The sequence below is a fragment of the Zonotrichia leucophrys genome, chromosome 9 (assembly GCF_028769735.1).
Source record: "Zonotrichia leucophrys gambelii isolate GWCS_2022_RI chromosome 9, RI_Zleu_2.0, whole genome shotgun sequence".
In the NCBI taxonomy this organism is placed as follows: domain Eukaryota; kingdom Metazoa; phylum Chordata; class Aves; order Passeriformes; family Passerellidae; genus Zonotrichia; species Zonotrichia leucophrys.
In genome coordinates this window covers 6,911,940-6,928,515 of record NC_088179.1, presented here as the reverse complement: position 1 = coordinate 6,928,515, position 16,576 = coordinate 6,911,940, and the positions used below count along the sequence as shown (strand labels likewise).

Below are 16,576 nucleotides of genomic sequence, written 5' to 3'. Positions count from 1 at the left end.
CCACCCAGTTAATTTATTCTATAATTTCTAATCTTCCTGCATCTTTTACCTCACTGGTATGTGAGACTCAGGCTGTGTTTCCCAAGCTGAGCTTCATAAAAATCTACCTTGTACTTTCATTCTTCTCCTCACCATCCACTTTGGTGAAAGCATTCATAAGGTGAAGTATCTTCACTCTTCATGACTCCAAGAGCTCACTCAAAGAATGTTGGGACATGTCACATTGGTGGCTTGCTGTTGAACTGACCTAATTAGTTTTTAATTTAATAACTGTCCAGTGACTAAGGTCAGTTCCCCCAGATGGCCTCATTCTGTACATATACACAAAGACATAAGTGACCATTTCTGATTTGCAGCTAATACACCTTTTGTCTTGTGTGTTTAAACATTATTTATATGCAGTTTCTCTTGACTCTTCTACTGGGGCCTCACTCAGGAAAAGGCCTTCACCCTTCTGTTAGCCCAGTTGAATTTGCCTTCTCAGAAGGATCAGCAGTATTTAAAGTAAGAATTTGTTTTAGATCAAAGTTCTGTGAGCTGTCATGAGCCGAGCATTGCACAAGATCGGAATAAATATGAGTTTTAATAATAGAGCTGCTTAATGTTGAGGTTTAAAACTCCATGCTTCAGTTGCTCTCACATCACTAACCCTCACCCACTAAGGAATGTTATACACAGCTTTACTATCAGTGATTACTCTCATAAAAATAAGAGAAATAAATCTGTAGTTATAGTACAGAAACTTCCTTCTCCTTGAGATCTGTGACTTCCAGTTTCCTGCTGAATCTGAGCTGAAAAAAACAATTTGGAGAGGCTGGTTCCTTGCATTGCTTGGTATTCCCATCCCCTACAGAAGTGGGAACAAATGTTTTTAATTGTCAAATAACTGATGATAAATGGACAGCTGAGATAGGAATTCATCCTATCTCAGTATGTTGTGTCTTGTGCACTAAAAGTGAAATAAATGGTTTGGGTTTTTTTCCCCCCCCAGAACTTTATATCTCTAGAAAGATCTCCTAAACATGTACTTTCTGAACATGTTCATCCCATTGGACATGGGGAGATGCTTCTAATCCTTTTGAAATACCAGCCTTCTGGATCAGACAACTGATCCAGACTTTGTGACTTTGGAAAAGGAAGGACACTTTATATCATGCCCTCTTTTTATTTATATTATCTTTGGTTAAGGCTTTAAAGTTTTGTTTGATTTATGGTTTTGGAATTTATTTGTAGAAATATAAAAAATGTTATTTTTTTCTTTTGTGAGTTTCCTTACTGAATCAAAACATTTTTATGGTCTTGCTATAATTACAGAAATTGGAGGGGTCAAATGATGTCTTTTATGAGACCAGCTGAATGAAACTCAAGAGACACTTTCAGACACAGAAATGTTTCACTGAAATACATACACCAGTTTTCAAAGTTAAATTCAGATAAAGAATTGTTTAAACTTTAACAGTTCTTAAACTGCACAGAAACTTAAGAGTTGATGAATATATTGGTTCTGTGCCCTGTTATAATTTTCCCATTCCTGAGCCACCAGCAGCTCCTGTGTGTTCTGCTGAACCCACCTGTCCTCTCTCTAATGACTTAGTGAATCTTCCCTCTCTGTGTTGCAGGTACAAACCTCTTTGATGATATAATTGATTAACTTGTGCAAGTTAAACTTGCATCACAAGTTTGAAGCTGTATTTTGCCTTGAGGATCAAAGCTTCAGCCTGCATATCCTGAAAGCTGGTCTGGCTTTTAGAGTACAGCATTAGTCACATTAAAGATACTATCTTTGTAAATTTTAATCCTGTATCTATCCTGCAGTAAAGGTGTGTATGTTCACACCATCCCATCTTACAGAGAAGCTAACTAAAAAGAGCAGATGTCATATATTTAATCAAGACCTTTCCCTTTTGTGGTTTTCCTGTTCAAAGAAACCAAAGAGAATGAGTTCTGAGAATTTAAGTCCTCTGCTGTTTGCACAGAGCGGCTGTGTAGGTGTACACCTCCTCTGCTGTCATGCAGAGACATGCTAGGAGCTCACTGAATTTCTGTAATGGAGTGAAGGAGTTCAGGCACAGGGTGGGGCTTCCCCTGGCCATTGGAGATGTCCTGGGGTTTGCTGGGTGTTCTTGTGAGCAATGGGAGCGGGTTGAGGCAGGGCATTAACAGTCCTGGTGATGCTGACTGTCAGGTGAGGCTGTGGAGGCGTTGGCCAAGCCTGGGAATGCTGCTGAGCCTGTCCCTGCCCTTTCCCAGGGGATCATGGCCAGTGCCACAGCCCTGCACCTGATGGGTTCCTTTGAAAGGGGGCAGCTCTCTGCCAGGCACATGCACCTGGCCAGGCTCCCTGAGATGCTGCTGCACCTGGCTGATGAGACAAACATAACTGGGCTTTATTGCCAACATAAAACTCATCAGTTTTCTTATAAATCCCAGCAATTTGGTCCCCAGGGCTTTGCCATTCCGTCTCTTCTTAGGTTGGTTTGGAGGGTCTTGATCCCAAGGAGTGGGAGAAGTACACCTGTGTCCTTTTTCCCCACTTTTCTGTTCCAGTTGTGGGAAATAACTGGATTTTGGTTGTTTTCTGTTGCAGTTCACTGCAGATCCCAAAAAAACCCATCAGAGGAAAGACCATAGTTCATCCTTCCATCACCAGGTGAGAGTAGAGATGGTCATATTTCAGGAGCCTAGTTTTGGAATATTTTATGGAATTGGCCAAGTAGCTTTTACTTCTCAGGTTTCCAAAGTCTGTCCATGGCAGATTCAGCCTGTACTTCAATTTAGTGCCACTCTGAGCTCCTAGTCCGCAGAGGAATTAACATTTTGGGAAGTTCTCACAGCTCTACTTAACAGTTTGTGGATTACGATGATTTTCTGGAAGAAGGCTATCCATCCTGAGCTGTTTTCTTCCCACTCCCTGTCAGACTGTACCTGCAGGAAGGCTGAAGTGAGACCAGTATCTGTAAAATCTATGACTCTTCCTGTCTCCCTGAGCCTGAAGCTGGCAAAGAGGGAGATGTAGAAGACTGAAAACTCCTTTTTTATCCCCTGAATCCCAAGACTCTGTATCTGTAAGATGTTCCTTTCTTTGTGGCATCTTGGGGATACTTCCCAATGCATTGGGCAGAGGAACCTGTTGTGTGTCAGCATCAGGACATACCAAGACCAGCCAGAGATGTTGATTAAGAGATCTCCCTCTGGGCTGGGGTCACATATTGGGTCAGTGTGGTTCCTTGGGAACATATCCAGAGGACCATACCCTTCCTGTTCTCTGGAATCCCACCATGGATATGGTGAAGTAAAATATTTTTATTTTAAAAAAGCCAGTGCAGGATTGGAAATTAGCTGTTCCATGGATTTATTTTTCACAATGTGTTTTTAATTTGATACAGAAGCCTTCTCCTTCCCTCAGACCCCATATCCTTTAGCTTTGGGTTTTCTCAAAAACAATTCCCTGCCTACACCAATGAAAAATATTCCAAATTAGGGTACTCTGTGACCTGGGCTTAGCTGGTCACTTGGAACCCTTGGGAAGGAATTTGGTGACAATGGAAACTCTTGACTCTTGATGACAAGGTCAACCTGAACATAATTGAAGAAATAAAAAATAAAACCCAACCCACTGCGCGCGGAGCGTGGGCAGGGCCTGGCACAGGAGCACACACCAGGAGCTGCAGTGCCCAGCAGGGGCTGGGGCACCTGTGGCTGTTCCATGCCAGCATCCCAGGAGCAGGGCAAACTCCCTCTGTCCAATCCCTGGATCTGCCTCCTGCTGGCACTTGGCACCCTGGGTGTGCTTGGGTGCAAGTGCTCCAGTACTGCTGCCTGGAGAGATTGGGAAAATGGGCATCAACCACTCCTGAGCTCTGGCTAGGGAAAGCATTTGGCACCTCTGGCATTTCAATAAAAACGGTTTCCATCATTTTGAAAATATGTTGAACCAACCCACAGGAGACACATAAACCTTTCTCCCTAAGTACAGGCCTAGGGATTACACAGTTATTCCTATGCCTGATCAAACAAACCAGCAGACAGTTTCTGGGGAGAGATTCCAGGCTCTTGTCTCCCTCCCTGGCTGTACAACACTTGCAGAGCACCAGGATTTGGATACTCGGGCCTTAATTTAAATCCCATAGATACTAAGGAACAGGAAGTGTCCTAAAGGCACCTCCATTCGTACTTCAATTTTTCATATTTTAATTTTAAGGCTTCTGTCACTAGTGAATTTTGCTCTTCTTTTGTTAAGAAGATTTCACCCCCTTCTTCTTTAGGGATCCGCATCCAGGAGATAAAATAAATGTGGATAGAAGTTTGGAATGCTGCTTCCAAGTCAAGTTACCTGGTAGGGAATTACTCCAGCTCTTTTGTACCTCAGTGTGTTTTAAATACAGCTTGGCCCTTCATGGCTGCAGACTCTCTGCTACTCCCAGGGAAGTAACATCAGCTGTGGTCTCATCCCAGCTGTACACAAAAACGTTGATTTGGGGTTGAATTTGGATGCAGGCAGGTATGGGCACATTTCAGAAAGCTTCAATCCCTGTTTTTCAGTGATTCATTCAGTGACTGAGTGGTGGGACCTTCACGGTGGTCACCCCTCTCCTGGGCACCATCCCTGCTCTGTGGTCTGTTCCCACTCCTGGCTTGGCCTCTTCTTTTGGTGGGAGATTAAACCATAAATGTTTGCTTTGCTGGTTTTTGGGATATCAGTGACTCCCCCAAGGCAGCTGGCAAAGCTCCTATTTCCACATCCTCTGCTTCCCAAAGCCATGCTGAAGCCAAACAGAGCAAAGGAGATATCTTAGTTCTATGCTGGAAATTTCCACTTGTGCCCAGAAACCCAGGGAAATAGTGTCTGCCCCATCCTTGAAAGTGTCCAAGACTGCACTTGGACAGGGCTTGGAGCAACCTCAACTGGTGGATGGAATGGCAGGAGATGGAATAAGGGGATTCTCTTAAGGTCCCTTCACACCCAAACCCTTCTGCGATTCCATGATGATTCTATGGTGTCTTCCTGCATTTATTTTGCATCATTTCCTCTCAAATTCAATTTCTCAAATTTAGATGTCTTGTTAAAGGAATAATTTTAAAATTATTTCAGGGAGAAAAAGGGGAGCACCAAACATTAAAAAAAAAATCATTCCTACATCTATCAAATCATTATGGATTATGTCATAAATCATTATGGATTATGTCAAAGAGCAGTGTGGGGTGTTCCCTCTCACATCCCACCACTGGGACAGCTCACATGGAATGTGAATGACTTACTGCATTTGAAATTCTTGGTTTAAAAGCAGGTGTTGTAATATCCTCTCCTGGGAATATCCAGAACACCAGGAGGGTCCCTGGAAGCCATGGGTAGGGACAGAGTCAGACAAACAATTGTAGACTGGTTTTCAGGAGATGCATCCACAGCCTGTGGCTTCAACAACTCCAAAGCTGTTCCTTCCCCTTGGGACAGCCAGGCAAAAGAATCTGCATGGATTTCTAACAGAAGAAACCTCCAAGCTACTTGGCTCTTGCCAAATCAAGACCAGAATTCCCAACAGACTGTAAGTAATAAACAACAGGAAAGATCATCTCACGGTGCATACCACAAACTGGGCACTACATCCCTCACTGGAACTGGACATGTCTGTGACAGCTGGGAGCATCCCCATTCCCCTGCTCTTCCATTCAGGACAAAACGACAACCCTTAGACGCTCAGTGTATAATCCCTACAACCAAGGGAAAATCACCTTGCCCTGGGAAGAAATGTAATGCCCAGTTTTGGCCAAGACCAAAAACACCCAAATAGCAGTGCTGGCAACATTTCCAGGCATGGAGCCTCCCAGCTCCAAAAATGTACTAATGGGGTTCTTCCCTGGTGCTGTTCTGTTTGGATGCTGACTGTGAGGCTGCAGGCTCAGGATGGTACTCAGTGCTGACGAGGACAGTGCCAATAGCAGGGTCTGTGCTGGTCACTCAATGGGTGCCGGTGAAGTTGCAGGCAGAAAGAGTTTTCTCAGCTGTCACTTTCCTGAACTCTATTTTTGCCAGATGTTTTTCAGGTTTGTGGCCGGACTCTGTGAGAGTCAAAAGCTTTGTTAGGGCAAAGGAGTTCATGCTGCTGTTTGAGTGTGGTGCAAAGAGGGGTTTGCTCTTGAAACAGGAAGATCAGCAGAATCTTTTTGTCCTGACCCCGCTGATTTGAGAGCAGGGACATTTCCAGCCTGGCTCTGGGCTTGGGGTGGTTTCAAGTTGGGCTCCTGCATGTCCTTCTGTGAGTCAACACCACCATCGTGTGGTTGCGTTCGTGAACGCTGACAGTGCCCAGGAGAACGCCTTGCTCTTTTCTGGCCCAGCCCCATTCGTGTGAGAGCAGTTCATGGAAGACCCCTGCTGTACATCCTGGCTCTTGGAGACTGACAGAATGTGATCCTGCATGTAGCAGGGAAGGAAGAAGAAGCACTTCATTGTTGGTGATGCAGTTAATAGGCTGCAAAAGAAAAAGCAAAAGCCCCTTTCTTTTAGGTTTTCTGTGCCATCAACTGCTCAACATGTAACTCGTACCCACTGAACTACTTGCAGATCCCAAAGCCCTTCAAAATATCCAGCAGGTACTCCCAAAGAAAAATTCTGAGAAGAAAAAGCCAGCACTAGCCTTATAGTCCCTTTGCAGTCTATACACTAGATGAAACACACTAGTGATGCACACTTTCCTTCTCAGCTGTACATCTTTCATCACATTCTCTCAAGGTGGCAGTCCTTGGCTAAAGGAAAGCATTTCCAGCTGTAGTTTGGACTGAGACATGAGCCAGGGCAAAAAGCATTTGCTGACCTTTCCTCTTCCCCTTTCCTGAAACCAAGGATACCCCATGCTACCCCAGTGCCAGACAGTTTGCCCTTCACATTTATGTCTAGAACTGACCCAGAAATGTCCAATTTCTGGGTGCCCCTTTGGTACAGTCACTGCCATCCCATGAACACATCTGGAGTAAGAGGAAGGTTGGGTGGAGCAATCTCTGCAGCAAACCCCTGCCACCCGAAAGAAGTCAGAATTTGAAAGTCACTTCTCGGGGCCATCTTCTTTCTTGCACTCCTTAGAAGTCCAAAGGCACAGTTAATCTCAGCCAGGAACCTGAGCCCCTCCAAACTTGCCAGAAAGCCAGGCCCCACTCAATCACCTGATGGCAACCCCCATGCTGCTCTGATGCCCTGCCAGACCTCTTTGTGTGCTGCCTACCCCAGCTGTCCCACTGGTGCTGTGCCCAGATGTGCCCCAAAAATGCTGCAATCCACTTTGCTGAGGGGTGCCAGCAGCCCACTCGTCTCAACAGTTGACAGGGACATTTCATGGCTGCCATCCCATTGGTCCCCTGACCTCTGCCCCATCCCAACCCCACCCTGCTCCCAGCCCATGGCATCACCCCGTGACACATCCTCTTGCCTTGAAATTACAAATATTCTGCTGGGCTGCCAGCACTGGCATTGTTTTCACTACAAAACCGCAACCCTCGTGGCCTGAGAGACAAAAGGGGCTTCTTGCAAATTGGGAAAGAGAATATTTTGCATGGCACATATAAGAGAGGCCATATCAGGCTTGGAGGGAGCTGTGGTGCTGTTGGCCTGAAGGTTGATGTGATGGGAGAGTGTGTGTGGGGTGTGCAGGAAGGCTGCAGGTGGTGTGAGATGTGCAGAGCAGTGGAGAGGCAGGCAGCCTTGTGTGGGGCCATAAGGCTGAGGCAGGCTGAGCACAGGGGCCCCAGGTGAGCTGGGCAGGAGGTCCTATGGTGTAATGGTGAGCACTCTGGACTCTGAATCCAGTGATCTGAGTTCAAATCTCAGTGGGACCTGAGCCTTTTGGTTGCCTCAGCATGCACACACTCTCAGCCCTCTCCTCTGCTGCTGCTGCACTTCTGCACTCTTCTCTCATCCAGCACACAGCACCTGAGCTGCACAACACCCACTCCCAATGGGGCTGGCACTCGACTCTGCTCTGGGAACACTACCTCCTGTCTCGGACGCATCCAAAACTGGAGAGTGGGCTACAAGCTCTGGGCAGATGTTTCCAGGTTGGACCATTTCCACAGGAACAGCAGGGCACTCTGTGTGCCATTACTTCTAGGCCCACTCCATTCCACACCTCTTTTTTTCTCCTATCCTCTGTGGCTCCTTTTCCTCTTTTCCGTGCCAATTGCTTTCTATTGCTCTGCAATCCATTCAAGGAGCTCCACCAGCACTGGGCAGTGCCCCATCATTGGGCTTCCATTTGTTTCCATGGCAGAGGGAAGGATCTCCCTGGCAGAGCAGGTGGTAGGTGAGGGAGGAGGAGAACAAAGGACCATGACTCTCCAGCACTGCTGCACAAAGGCTTTAATGAGAAGGAGCAAAAGCGGCGGCACAGAACAGAGACCAAGGAAGACGTGTGGGGGGCCAGGGAGGGCAAGAGATGGGCCCATCTGCCAAGGAGAACGGGGATGATGCGCCGGCCTCAGCAGATCTGACCGCAGCGGGAGAAAGGCAGGCACAGGCCTGAGCCCCCAGAAGAGATGGGAACCCCCGCAGTGCTGAGGGAGCTGCCCACAGCAGCTGACAGAGAGGATCCCACGGCCGTGCTCTGAGGGAAGGAGGTGAGGATGGGGCCCGGCAGGGTCACCACCACCGGCGAAGGCTCGATGTACACCGTGGAGTCAGCGCAGCGGGCATTGCAGGGCTCAGTGCAGCTGCTGGCAAGGGGCGTTGGGCCACAGGGGCCGCAGGGCCGTGGGGGACAGGGTCTGCAGCAAGACATCTCTCGGTGCGGGAGGCAAAGCTGCAACACAGAGCAGGGAGCACCACCCAGCCTCAGCATCACTCTGTCTCTCTGTCCCTCAGCTCTTGCCAGGGACACATTTGGTCTCCAACACACACTCTGTGCCTACAGCTCCCACCACCCTCCTGCTGCCCTGCGAGTGGCACGGCACGGGAAGGCCGCCCCACTTCAGCAAGAGGAGCCAGCACAGTGGCTTTAAGGGCCCTGTGGAAAGACTGGTCACAGCCCATCTCCAGAGCACACATGGCTGGGTCAGACAAGGCCCCGGCGTGCTCTGGCACATTTTGTTACACCAGGGCAGGTGCAAATTCTGCTGGACACATCCCCCTGAGGCTGAGCCCCATTGATCCCCTTCTGCTGGAACAAAGCCCCCTCTTCCCAGCTGGCCCCAGCCCCCAGCATGGAAAGGCTGACGGCCCTCCAACACTTCTGTGCCACAGCCCAGCTGAGGCAGCCAAGGATCAAGCCGGGCAGCCTCCATGAGAGCAGCTCAGCCCACAGGGAGCGATGGAGCGGGCTCAGGCTTACCTGGTTCCTCGAGGAAAGGGAGGCCAGAGACCAGGATGCAGAGCCTGCAGCAGAGCAGCCTTTTATGCTGGGTCCCAGAGCCCTGTGGGGCCACAAACATTCCTTGTTTGTGAAACATCCAAACTCCTGGGAGTGGCCACTTGCCAGGCCTCGCTGCTGATCAGGTCCCTGACTCTTTCATCTCAGGCATTTTTCTTCCTCTTTGTAGAACCCAAAATCCTTTGATGACTCTTAGAATCACTTTGGGATGGAATGGACCTAAAAATCATCTACCTCGACTCCTCTAAAATGGCTTTTAAAATATCTCTGGACAATGTATTCCAAGTTATTGTGCCTCTCCAAGGAAAAGATTCCTTCCCAATATCTATTCGAAATGCACCTGCTTTTAGATTTGAACTGGTAGACCTTGACCCATCCCTACACACTCCAGCCAGGTATCCTTCCCTTTCTTAACTGAATGTCTCCTAGAAGCCCTCTCCTCTCCTTGCTGTGCAACCCAAATCCTCTCAGCCTGTTCTCACGGGCTAATGGCTCCAGCTGCCTGGTGCTCTTTGTGGCTCCTCTGCACCCACAGCAGCAAGCCCGTGTGTTTCTTAGGCTGTGGGTCCTAGGGCTGCAGGCAGTACCTCAGGTACGGTGTCAGGAGAGCCGAGTAGAGCAGGACAATCCCCACCCTCAACCTGCTGCCCACGCGGCTCTGGATGCAGCCCAGAATAAGATTGGATTTTTGCACTGGGCTGCTCGCTGGCAGTGCAAGTTCATGTTCAGTATTTCAACTACCAGAACCTGCAGGTCCCCCTCCACAGGGCTGCTCTCATTCCACTCAAGGCCTACTAGGCTGTGTCCAGGTTTGGGATTGCCCTGACCTTGGCATTTGACAACCAGAGCTCTGGCCTCAGCTTGGCAAGTTGGGATCCTCCAGAAAACAAGGAATTCCACACGTAGGAAGGTGATCAAAGGCATGACTGCATCTCTCCCTGAAAGACAAATTGACCCATTTTCCCCAAACCCACACTGACCCACTTTGCTCAGTGTGTCCAGCCCTGAGGTCAGGATCTGGATGGCAGCTTTGGGGCAGAGGCTGAGGGCAGGGAGCCCAAAGCTCATGGCTCCTTTTCCTGGGGCAGGCATCATTTGCCCATTCACCTAATATCACACTTCAAAGGGATATTGGATCAGTCTCCGAGAACCTGTGGGAATCATTGAGCTGTGGAAGAGTTGGGAAAATCCATGAGCTTCAGGCAAACCTGAATCATGCTGAAGTGGAAATGAGTGCACACAGTGCCCTGGACTCAGGCATTCCAGGGATACCACAGCACATGGCCTCTTTCCTATGAAATATTTTACCTTTGTCAGGGGCAATCCCAGACGTTTTAAGACCAGTCTGAGATCACCTTGGATGTCCATGTAATCCTGTGCTGCTGCAGCTGCAGCCTTCCACAAGGCATTGCCATTAGGTGACTGCTCGCGGGCCCAGGGCTGCCCCAGAAGCTGTGGGCCTTGTCCCATTGTCCTCTGAACACTGCCACTGTCAGACAGGTGCCTGTCCCATGAGCAGCACTTCCAGGGATGCCCTGCACCCCCAGGAGGCCACCAGGAGATGGAAAGGGCTCCTACAGATGAACCTCCCAGGGCCTCGATGGGGAGGACCAGCAGGAGATGACACTGGGGCTGCCTGCACTGATGAGCCAGGGGTGGAGGGGGACAAGGGGCTGCTGCCTCCACCATGTCCTGGCAGTTCTGGAGAGAATGGAACCAAACTCTCCTGAGAGCTGCACTGTCACAGGGCAAGAGGCAGAAATCAGAAGAGGCAAGAAAGGAAATGCCAGAGTTCCCTGCGGGAGGACAAGGGACAGGCCTGGGAGAGCTGTACAAGGTGTAGTGTCCTCTTTTCTAAGCTGTGTCTGTGCTTAGATGTCAGCAGGACAAGGCCCAGAGCCTGCTGAGCAACTGGGGCAGTGTGATCTGCCCAGAGCAGTTGACAGGAGCACAAGAGCTCCAGAGCTCCACACAGACCTGCTGGGGTTGGTGTGGGGTACTCTGAGTCATTACAGTCCTTGAGGTGCCCCCAAAAGACCCTGCCAGGGGAGACAGCAAATGCAGGAGATTGCAGACAAGCACCAGGTGATCCATGACTGGGAATACAAGGTGGGGAAATATCCTTCATGGCAGCAGAACATTGAGGGTGTGAGCTCTGTTATCCCTTGAGCGCCTGAGTCTGCAGCACCCAGTCCACTGAAGTCCACACTGGGTGACTCAGGTTTGCCTGGAGCTCAGGGATTTTCCCAGCTCTTCCACATCGCGATGACACCTGCTCTGCTGCTCTGGGAGACTGATCCCGTGTCCCTTTGAAATGTAAAATGCATGGAATGGGAAACCCCATCCCAGAGCCAGAAAACAACAGCCATGGGCTCCCTGCCCTCAGCCCTTTCCCCAAAGGCACCAGCCAGGTCTCTGTCCCTGGGATGAGCACGCTGAGTAAAGCAGGTCAGTGTGGCTGTGGGTCTGTCTCAGGGAAGGACACAGCATCTCTTTGATCACAAAACCAGGCCGTGGCACAGCCTGTGACTGCAAGCAAGTTCCCCAGGACTGTCACTCAGGCCTGCAGGGGACATCCTTTCAGGTGAATATGGACTTCCCTTGCCCATGAGCTTTGCCCCCACCCTGCACAGTTGGGTCTCTTCCCCACTATTTGATTCTGCAGTGTTGATTTTTTGCCTCACCTGACCCTCAGTCTTCTGTATATCTGTGATAACACATGGAAGAAATGACTCTCAAGATGAGCCTGAGTGTCTGCGCTGAAAGTTCCTGAGAGATGAGCTGAGGAGTCACTTCATGGCTGAATTTAACTGTAACTGGAGCACAATTAACCATCCAGTAGAACAAGTGACAGAAACTTATAGACACTATGAAATTACATATAAATTCACCCTATAAACAGGTTGGGGACCCCCAAGTCACATAGCCTTGGGAAGCTGGGACACACATTAATAATTTCCAATATTGGTGCTGTGAAACTGGTGAAAAATGCCTGAGATGAAAGAGTCAGGGACCTGATCAGCAGCGAGGCCTGGCAAGTGGCCACTCCCAGGAGTTTGGATGTTTCACAAACAAGGAATGTTTGTGGCCCCACAGGGCTCTGGGACCCAGCATAAAAGGCTGCTCTGCTGCAGGCTCTGCATCCTGGTCTCTGGCCTTCCTTTCCTCGAGGAACCAGGTAAGCCTGAGCCCGCTCCATCGCTCCCTGTGGGCTGAGCTGCTCTCATGGAGGCTGCCCGGCTTGATCCTTGGGCTGCCTCAGCTGGGCCCTGGCACAGAAGTGTTGGAGGGCCGTCAGCCTTTCCATGCTGGGGGCTGGGGCCAGCTGGGAAGAGGGGGCTTTGTTCCAGCACTAGGGGATCAATGGGGCTCAGCCTCAGGGGGATGTGTCCAGCAGAATTTGCACCTGCCCTGGTGTAACAAAATGTGCCAGTGCAAGCCGGGGCCTTATCTGACACGGCCATGTGTGCTCTGGAGATGGGCTGTGACCAGTCTTTCCACAGGGCCCTTAAAGCCACTGTGCTGGCTCCTCTTGCTGAAGTGGGGCGGCCTTCCCGTGCCGTGCCACTCGCAGGGCAGCAGGAGGGTGGTGGGAGCTGTAGGCACAGAGTGTGTGTTGGAGACCAAATGTGTCCCTGGCGAGAGCTGAGGGACAGAGAGACAGAGTGATGCTGAGGCTGGGTGGTGCTCCCTGCTCTGTGTTGCAGCTTTGCCTCCCGCACCGAGAGATGTCTTGCTGCAGACCCTGTCCCCCACGGCCCTGCGGCCCCTGTGGCCCAACGCCCCTTGCCAGCAGCTGCACTGAGCCCTGCAATGTCCGCTGCGCTGACTCCACGGTGTACATCGAGCCTTCGCCGGTGGTGGTGACCCTGCCGGGCCCCATCCTCAGCTCCTTCCCTCAGAGCACGGCCGTGGGATCCTCTCTGTCAGCTGCTGTGGGCAGCTCCCTCAGCACCGCGGGGGTTCCCATCTCTTCTGGGGGCTCCCTTGGCCTGGGGGGCTCAGGCCTGTGCCTGCCTTTCTCCCGCTGCGGTCAGATCTGCTGAGGCCATCAGATCATGCATCATCCCCGTTCTCCTTGGCAGACGGGCCCATCTCTTGCCCTCCCTGGTCCCCCACACGTCTTTCTTTGGTCTCTGTTATGTGCCACCGCTTTTGCTCCTTCTCATTAAAGCCTTTGTGCAGCATTGCTGGAGAGTCGTGGTCCTTTGTTCTCCTCCTCCCTCACCTACCACCTGCCCTGCTCAGGCTGCTGTCCTGAGCTTAGCAGCAGCTGCACTAAGAACTGCCAGAAATTACACCAGAGCACCAAACCTCATTGGTCACTGTGCTTGAGTCTGGAACCCTGAGATCACAGCCCTGCAGCGCCCTGCGCTAATTTGTTCCTTGTGAGAATTATTTCAGATATTTTGAGGGACATGTCATTCCTGTCAAAGCTTCTTCACAAAAGCACAGCAAAATCAGTCTTGTCTCTTCCATTAGTGATGTGTGGTTGTGTCAATGGTGTGAGTACAGCATTGTGGGCTGGAAAGGAGGAAAGCTCTTCTTTTCATGCCTGGGTATCAGCAGTACAGCTTCAACAGAATTTGACAGGAAGTTTCACTCTGTTACTGACTGAATGGATGTAGCAGAAATAGAATATTGATTTGAAATATTTAGGGTTTTATATGGAGGGTGTGCATTGAGAAGTGTACAGTATGGAAAGTATATGGATACAAAATGAGAAGGATACAAAAGCTTTTGTCACTTTGCCTACAGTCACAGCATGGACTTAATTTCAAATTCACAGTGAGAACATTCATTCCATTATCTATTCTCTCTCTCACACGCACACAGAGACACACACACAGACACACACACAGTCGTCCACTTTGTATTTAGGTGTGTAAATGCAACTATTGAAAATTCCCCTTTAAAATGACCAGTCTTGGAAAATATTTTTCTTTCCTGAATGTCACAACATTTGTGTTTCACACTTTCAAAGAAAATGCCAACACAAACTGTGGCCAGGATGAAACCCTGATCTGACTAAAGCCCACTCTCTAACAACCCTATGAAGAGTGGCCCAAAATGAGAGCATTTGAGCTCTCCTGGCCCGCAGCAGGCTGTGACCAGCAATGGCCCTGAGTGGGACGGCTCTCACAGCCAGTGAACTCTCAGGGTTGCTGTACTTGGAGGATTGCCCAAGAAGGACGAGTCCGGGGCTGATACCCTCACTCCTTGAGGCCTGACCCTTCCCCCTTGGGGAGATGCAAAGGCATCCAAAGTGAGTGTTTCACTGACCCCTGAGGGGAGTTTTTCACAGGTACGTTGCTTGTACCGACTCTTCATGTCTGTGTGCATGCACATCTGCATGTATTTGCTATAGCAAATCTGGGAGAAATACTGCTTCCTTGGATGTCTAAGTACCTTGGAGATCTAAGGAAGTTCGGCCTGTCAGGGAGGTTAAGTTCCAGATATAGACTTACCTAAATGGTGCTTAGTGTTGTTTTTGCTAAGTTGCTAAGTATAACTTTGAAGTTGTAAGTGAAGTTAAATGCTATGAAGTGCTTTTACTCTGTCAAATTTAAAGGGCATTATATTAGTTGGGTTATAGGTATAAGTTGAGTTAAAATACTGTTAAATATGAGTGCTGTCTATCTTTTAGGCTGTGTTCCTTAATATCCTTGTCCTCACTGTCTTTTGTCACACACACACACACAGATATTCATATACATAGATACAGAAACACACACAACACCCTGTTTTCGATAGTTGTTGGTTGATTTCTGTTTTGATTACATGGATTTTGTTTGGTTTTGTTGTTGGTTCTTTTATCTTGTTGTGCCTTAAGTTTCTTGTAAGTAGGAGAGTGAATGTTGCCCAGGCAGTTTGTTGTTGATATTTGTTTAATATGCAAAGTGTTTTTTGCTGCTGGCTTGGGAGTGATTTGTCAGGCACGTGCAGCAGTGTTTGTTGAGAGGAGCCTTGTGCAGCAGTGCGTGGGTGTGGGTGTGTTGGCCCAGGGCAGGTGATGAGCAGGGCAGGGCTGGAGCAGGTAGTTGTGGCCGAGTGGTGAAGGCGATGGACTAGAAATCCATTGGGGTTTCCCCGCGCAGGTTCGAATCCTGCCAACTACGGGCACGCGCCCCTTTTGGGCTGCGGGCACCTGACCAGGGGCAGAGGCAGCACCCACAGGTGGGTGCCATGGACAGCAGCTGCACCTGCCCCAGGGCTCCTGCACTTGCAGCCCCAACAATGGAGAAGGACAGGGGAAATGCAGACTGGAACACTGAGCATTTCATCCCCTCCCAGTGGCACCAAGTGTTAAATGCAAGGATCCTCAGCTTGAAATCCTGCTTGGCACAAAGTGGCCAGAACTCAGAGCTTTTGCATCAGAGCAACCATGAGCAGCATTGAGCTGGAAAGGCAGAATTTGCAGAACCAGAAGACGAGAGTTCTTTTTGCTGGCAATTAATTTCGCATGGGTCGAAAAGGCAACCCATGTCAGTCATTGGCCATCAGAGATCTGAAGTGTTGGGCAGGAGCAGTGGTGCAGCGTGCTGGGAGCACAGGTGTATTTGTGGTGAGGGCTGCAGGTGTGAGGATGTTGGTGGGTTTCAGGTGGGCTGATGGATGGCCAGGCTGCAGGCTGTGTGCAGGGTGGGTTGAGCAGGTGCAGGGTCAGGGTGGGTGTGGAAGGGGCAGTGAGTGTGCAGGGGTGTGTGCGGGAGGTGTGTGAGAAGGGCAAGGGCAGGCACTGGAGGTGCATAGAGCAGGCTGAAGGGAGGTGAATGGTCAGGGTGTGTATTCAGAGGGTGGGGGAGGCAGATGAGAGAGGAAGGGCAGCAGTGAGGGGCAGCAGTGGCGGGCAGCATGAGGCTGCACTGAGGGTGATGGCAGGCAGGCATGAGGAGGAGCAGAGTGGCGCAGCGGGAGCGTGCTGGGCCCATAACCCAGAGGTCGATGGATCGAAACCATCCTCTGCTAAGGCACTTTTTGCACTCAGCCTGCCTTGCCCAACAGCTTTGACGCTGCTCGGCTCCAGCTTTCTGGCCGATGCTGGCCACAGCCTTCCTCTTCCCTCTACATGGCCCGGCCTCTCCTGCTCCCAAAGAGCGCGACCACTTCCCTCTGCAATTGTTCTTCCTCAGAGCAGTTGAGCCGCTGCTCCTGCTCCCCTCAGCCTGGGATCCTGCCCAGGATTCCGGGCACCTCCCAGCCCAGCAGGCACATGTAGGGGG

At 50.0% G+C, this 16,576-nt stretch overlaps 1 protein-coding gene and 3 non-coding genes across 4 annotated transcripts; all 4 read left to right on the top strand.

The window, feature by feature from the left end:
• The first annotated feature begins 7,755 nt into the window (after window positions 1–7,755).
• TRNAQ-CUG (transfer RNA glutamine (anticodon CUG)) lies at window positions 7,756–7,827 on the top strand. Its single transcript has one exon. It is a non-coding gene; the product is annotated as a tRNA-Gln (tRNA).
• A 5,254-nt stretch (window positions 7,828–13,081) lies between these two features.
• Window positions 13,082–13,399, top strand: LOC135451835 (feather keratin Cos1-1/Cos1-3/Cos2-1-like). Its single transcript, XM_064721383.1, has one exon. The coding sequence runs from the start codon at window positions 13,082–13,084 to the stop codon at window positions 13,397–13,399; it is 318 nt and encodes a 105-aa protein (XP_064577453.1).
• A 1,991-nt stretch (window positions 13,400–15,390) lies between these two features.
• On the top strand, window positions 15,391–15,472 carry TRNAS-AGA (transfer RNA serine (anticodon AGA)). Its single transcript has one exon. It is a non-coding gene; the product is annotated as a tRNA-Ser (tRNA).
• A 778-nt stretch (window positions 15,473–16,250) lies between these two features.
• Window positions 16,251–16,322, top strand: TRNAM-CAU (transfer RNA methionine (anticodon CAU)). The gene has a single exon. It is a non-coding gene; the product is annotated as a tRNA-Met (tRNA).
• The last annotated feature ends 254 nt before the right edge of the window (window positions 16,323–16,576 follow it).

What these genes read in the sequence shown, in the direction of transcription:
- LOC135451835 (XM_064721383.1), top strand. Translation starts at nt 13,082, where the DNA reads ATGTCTTGCTGCAGACCCTGTCCCCCACGGCCCTGCGGCCCCTGTGGC.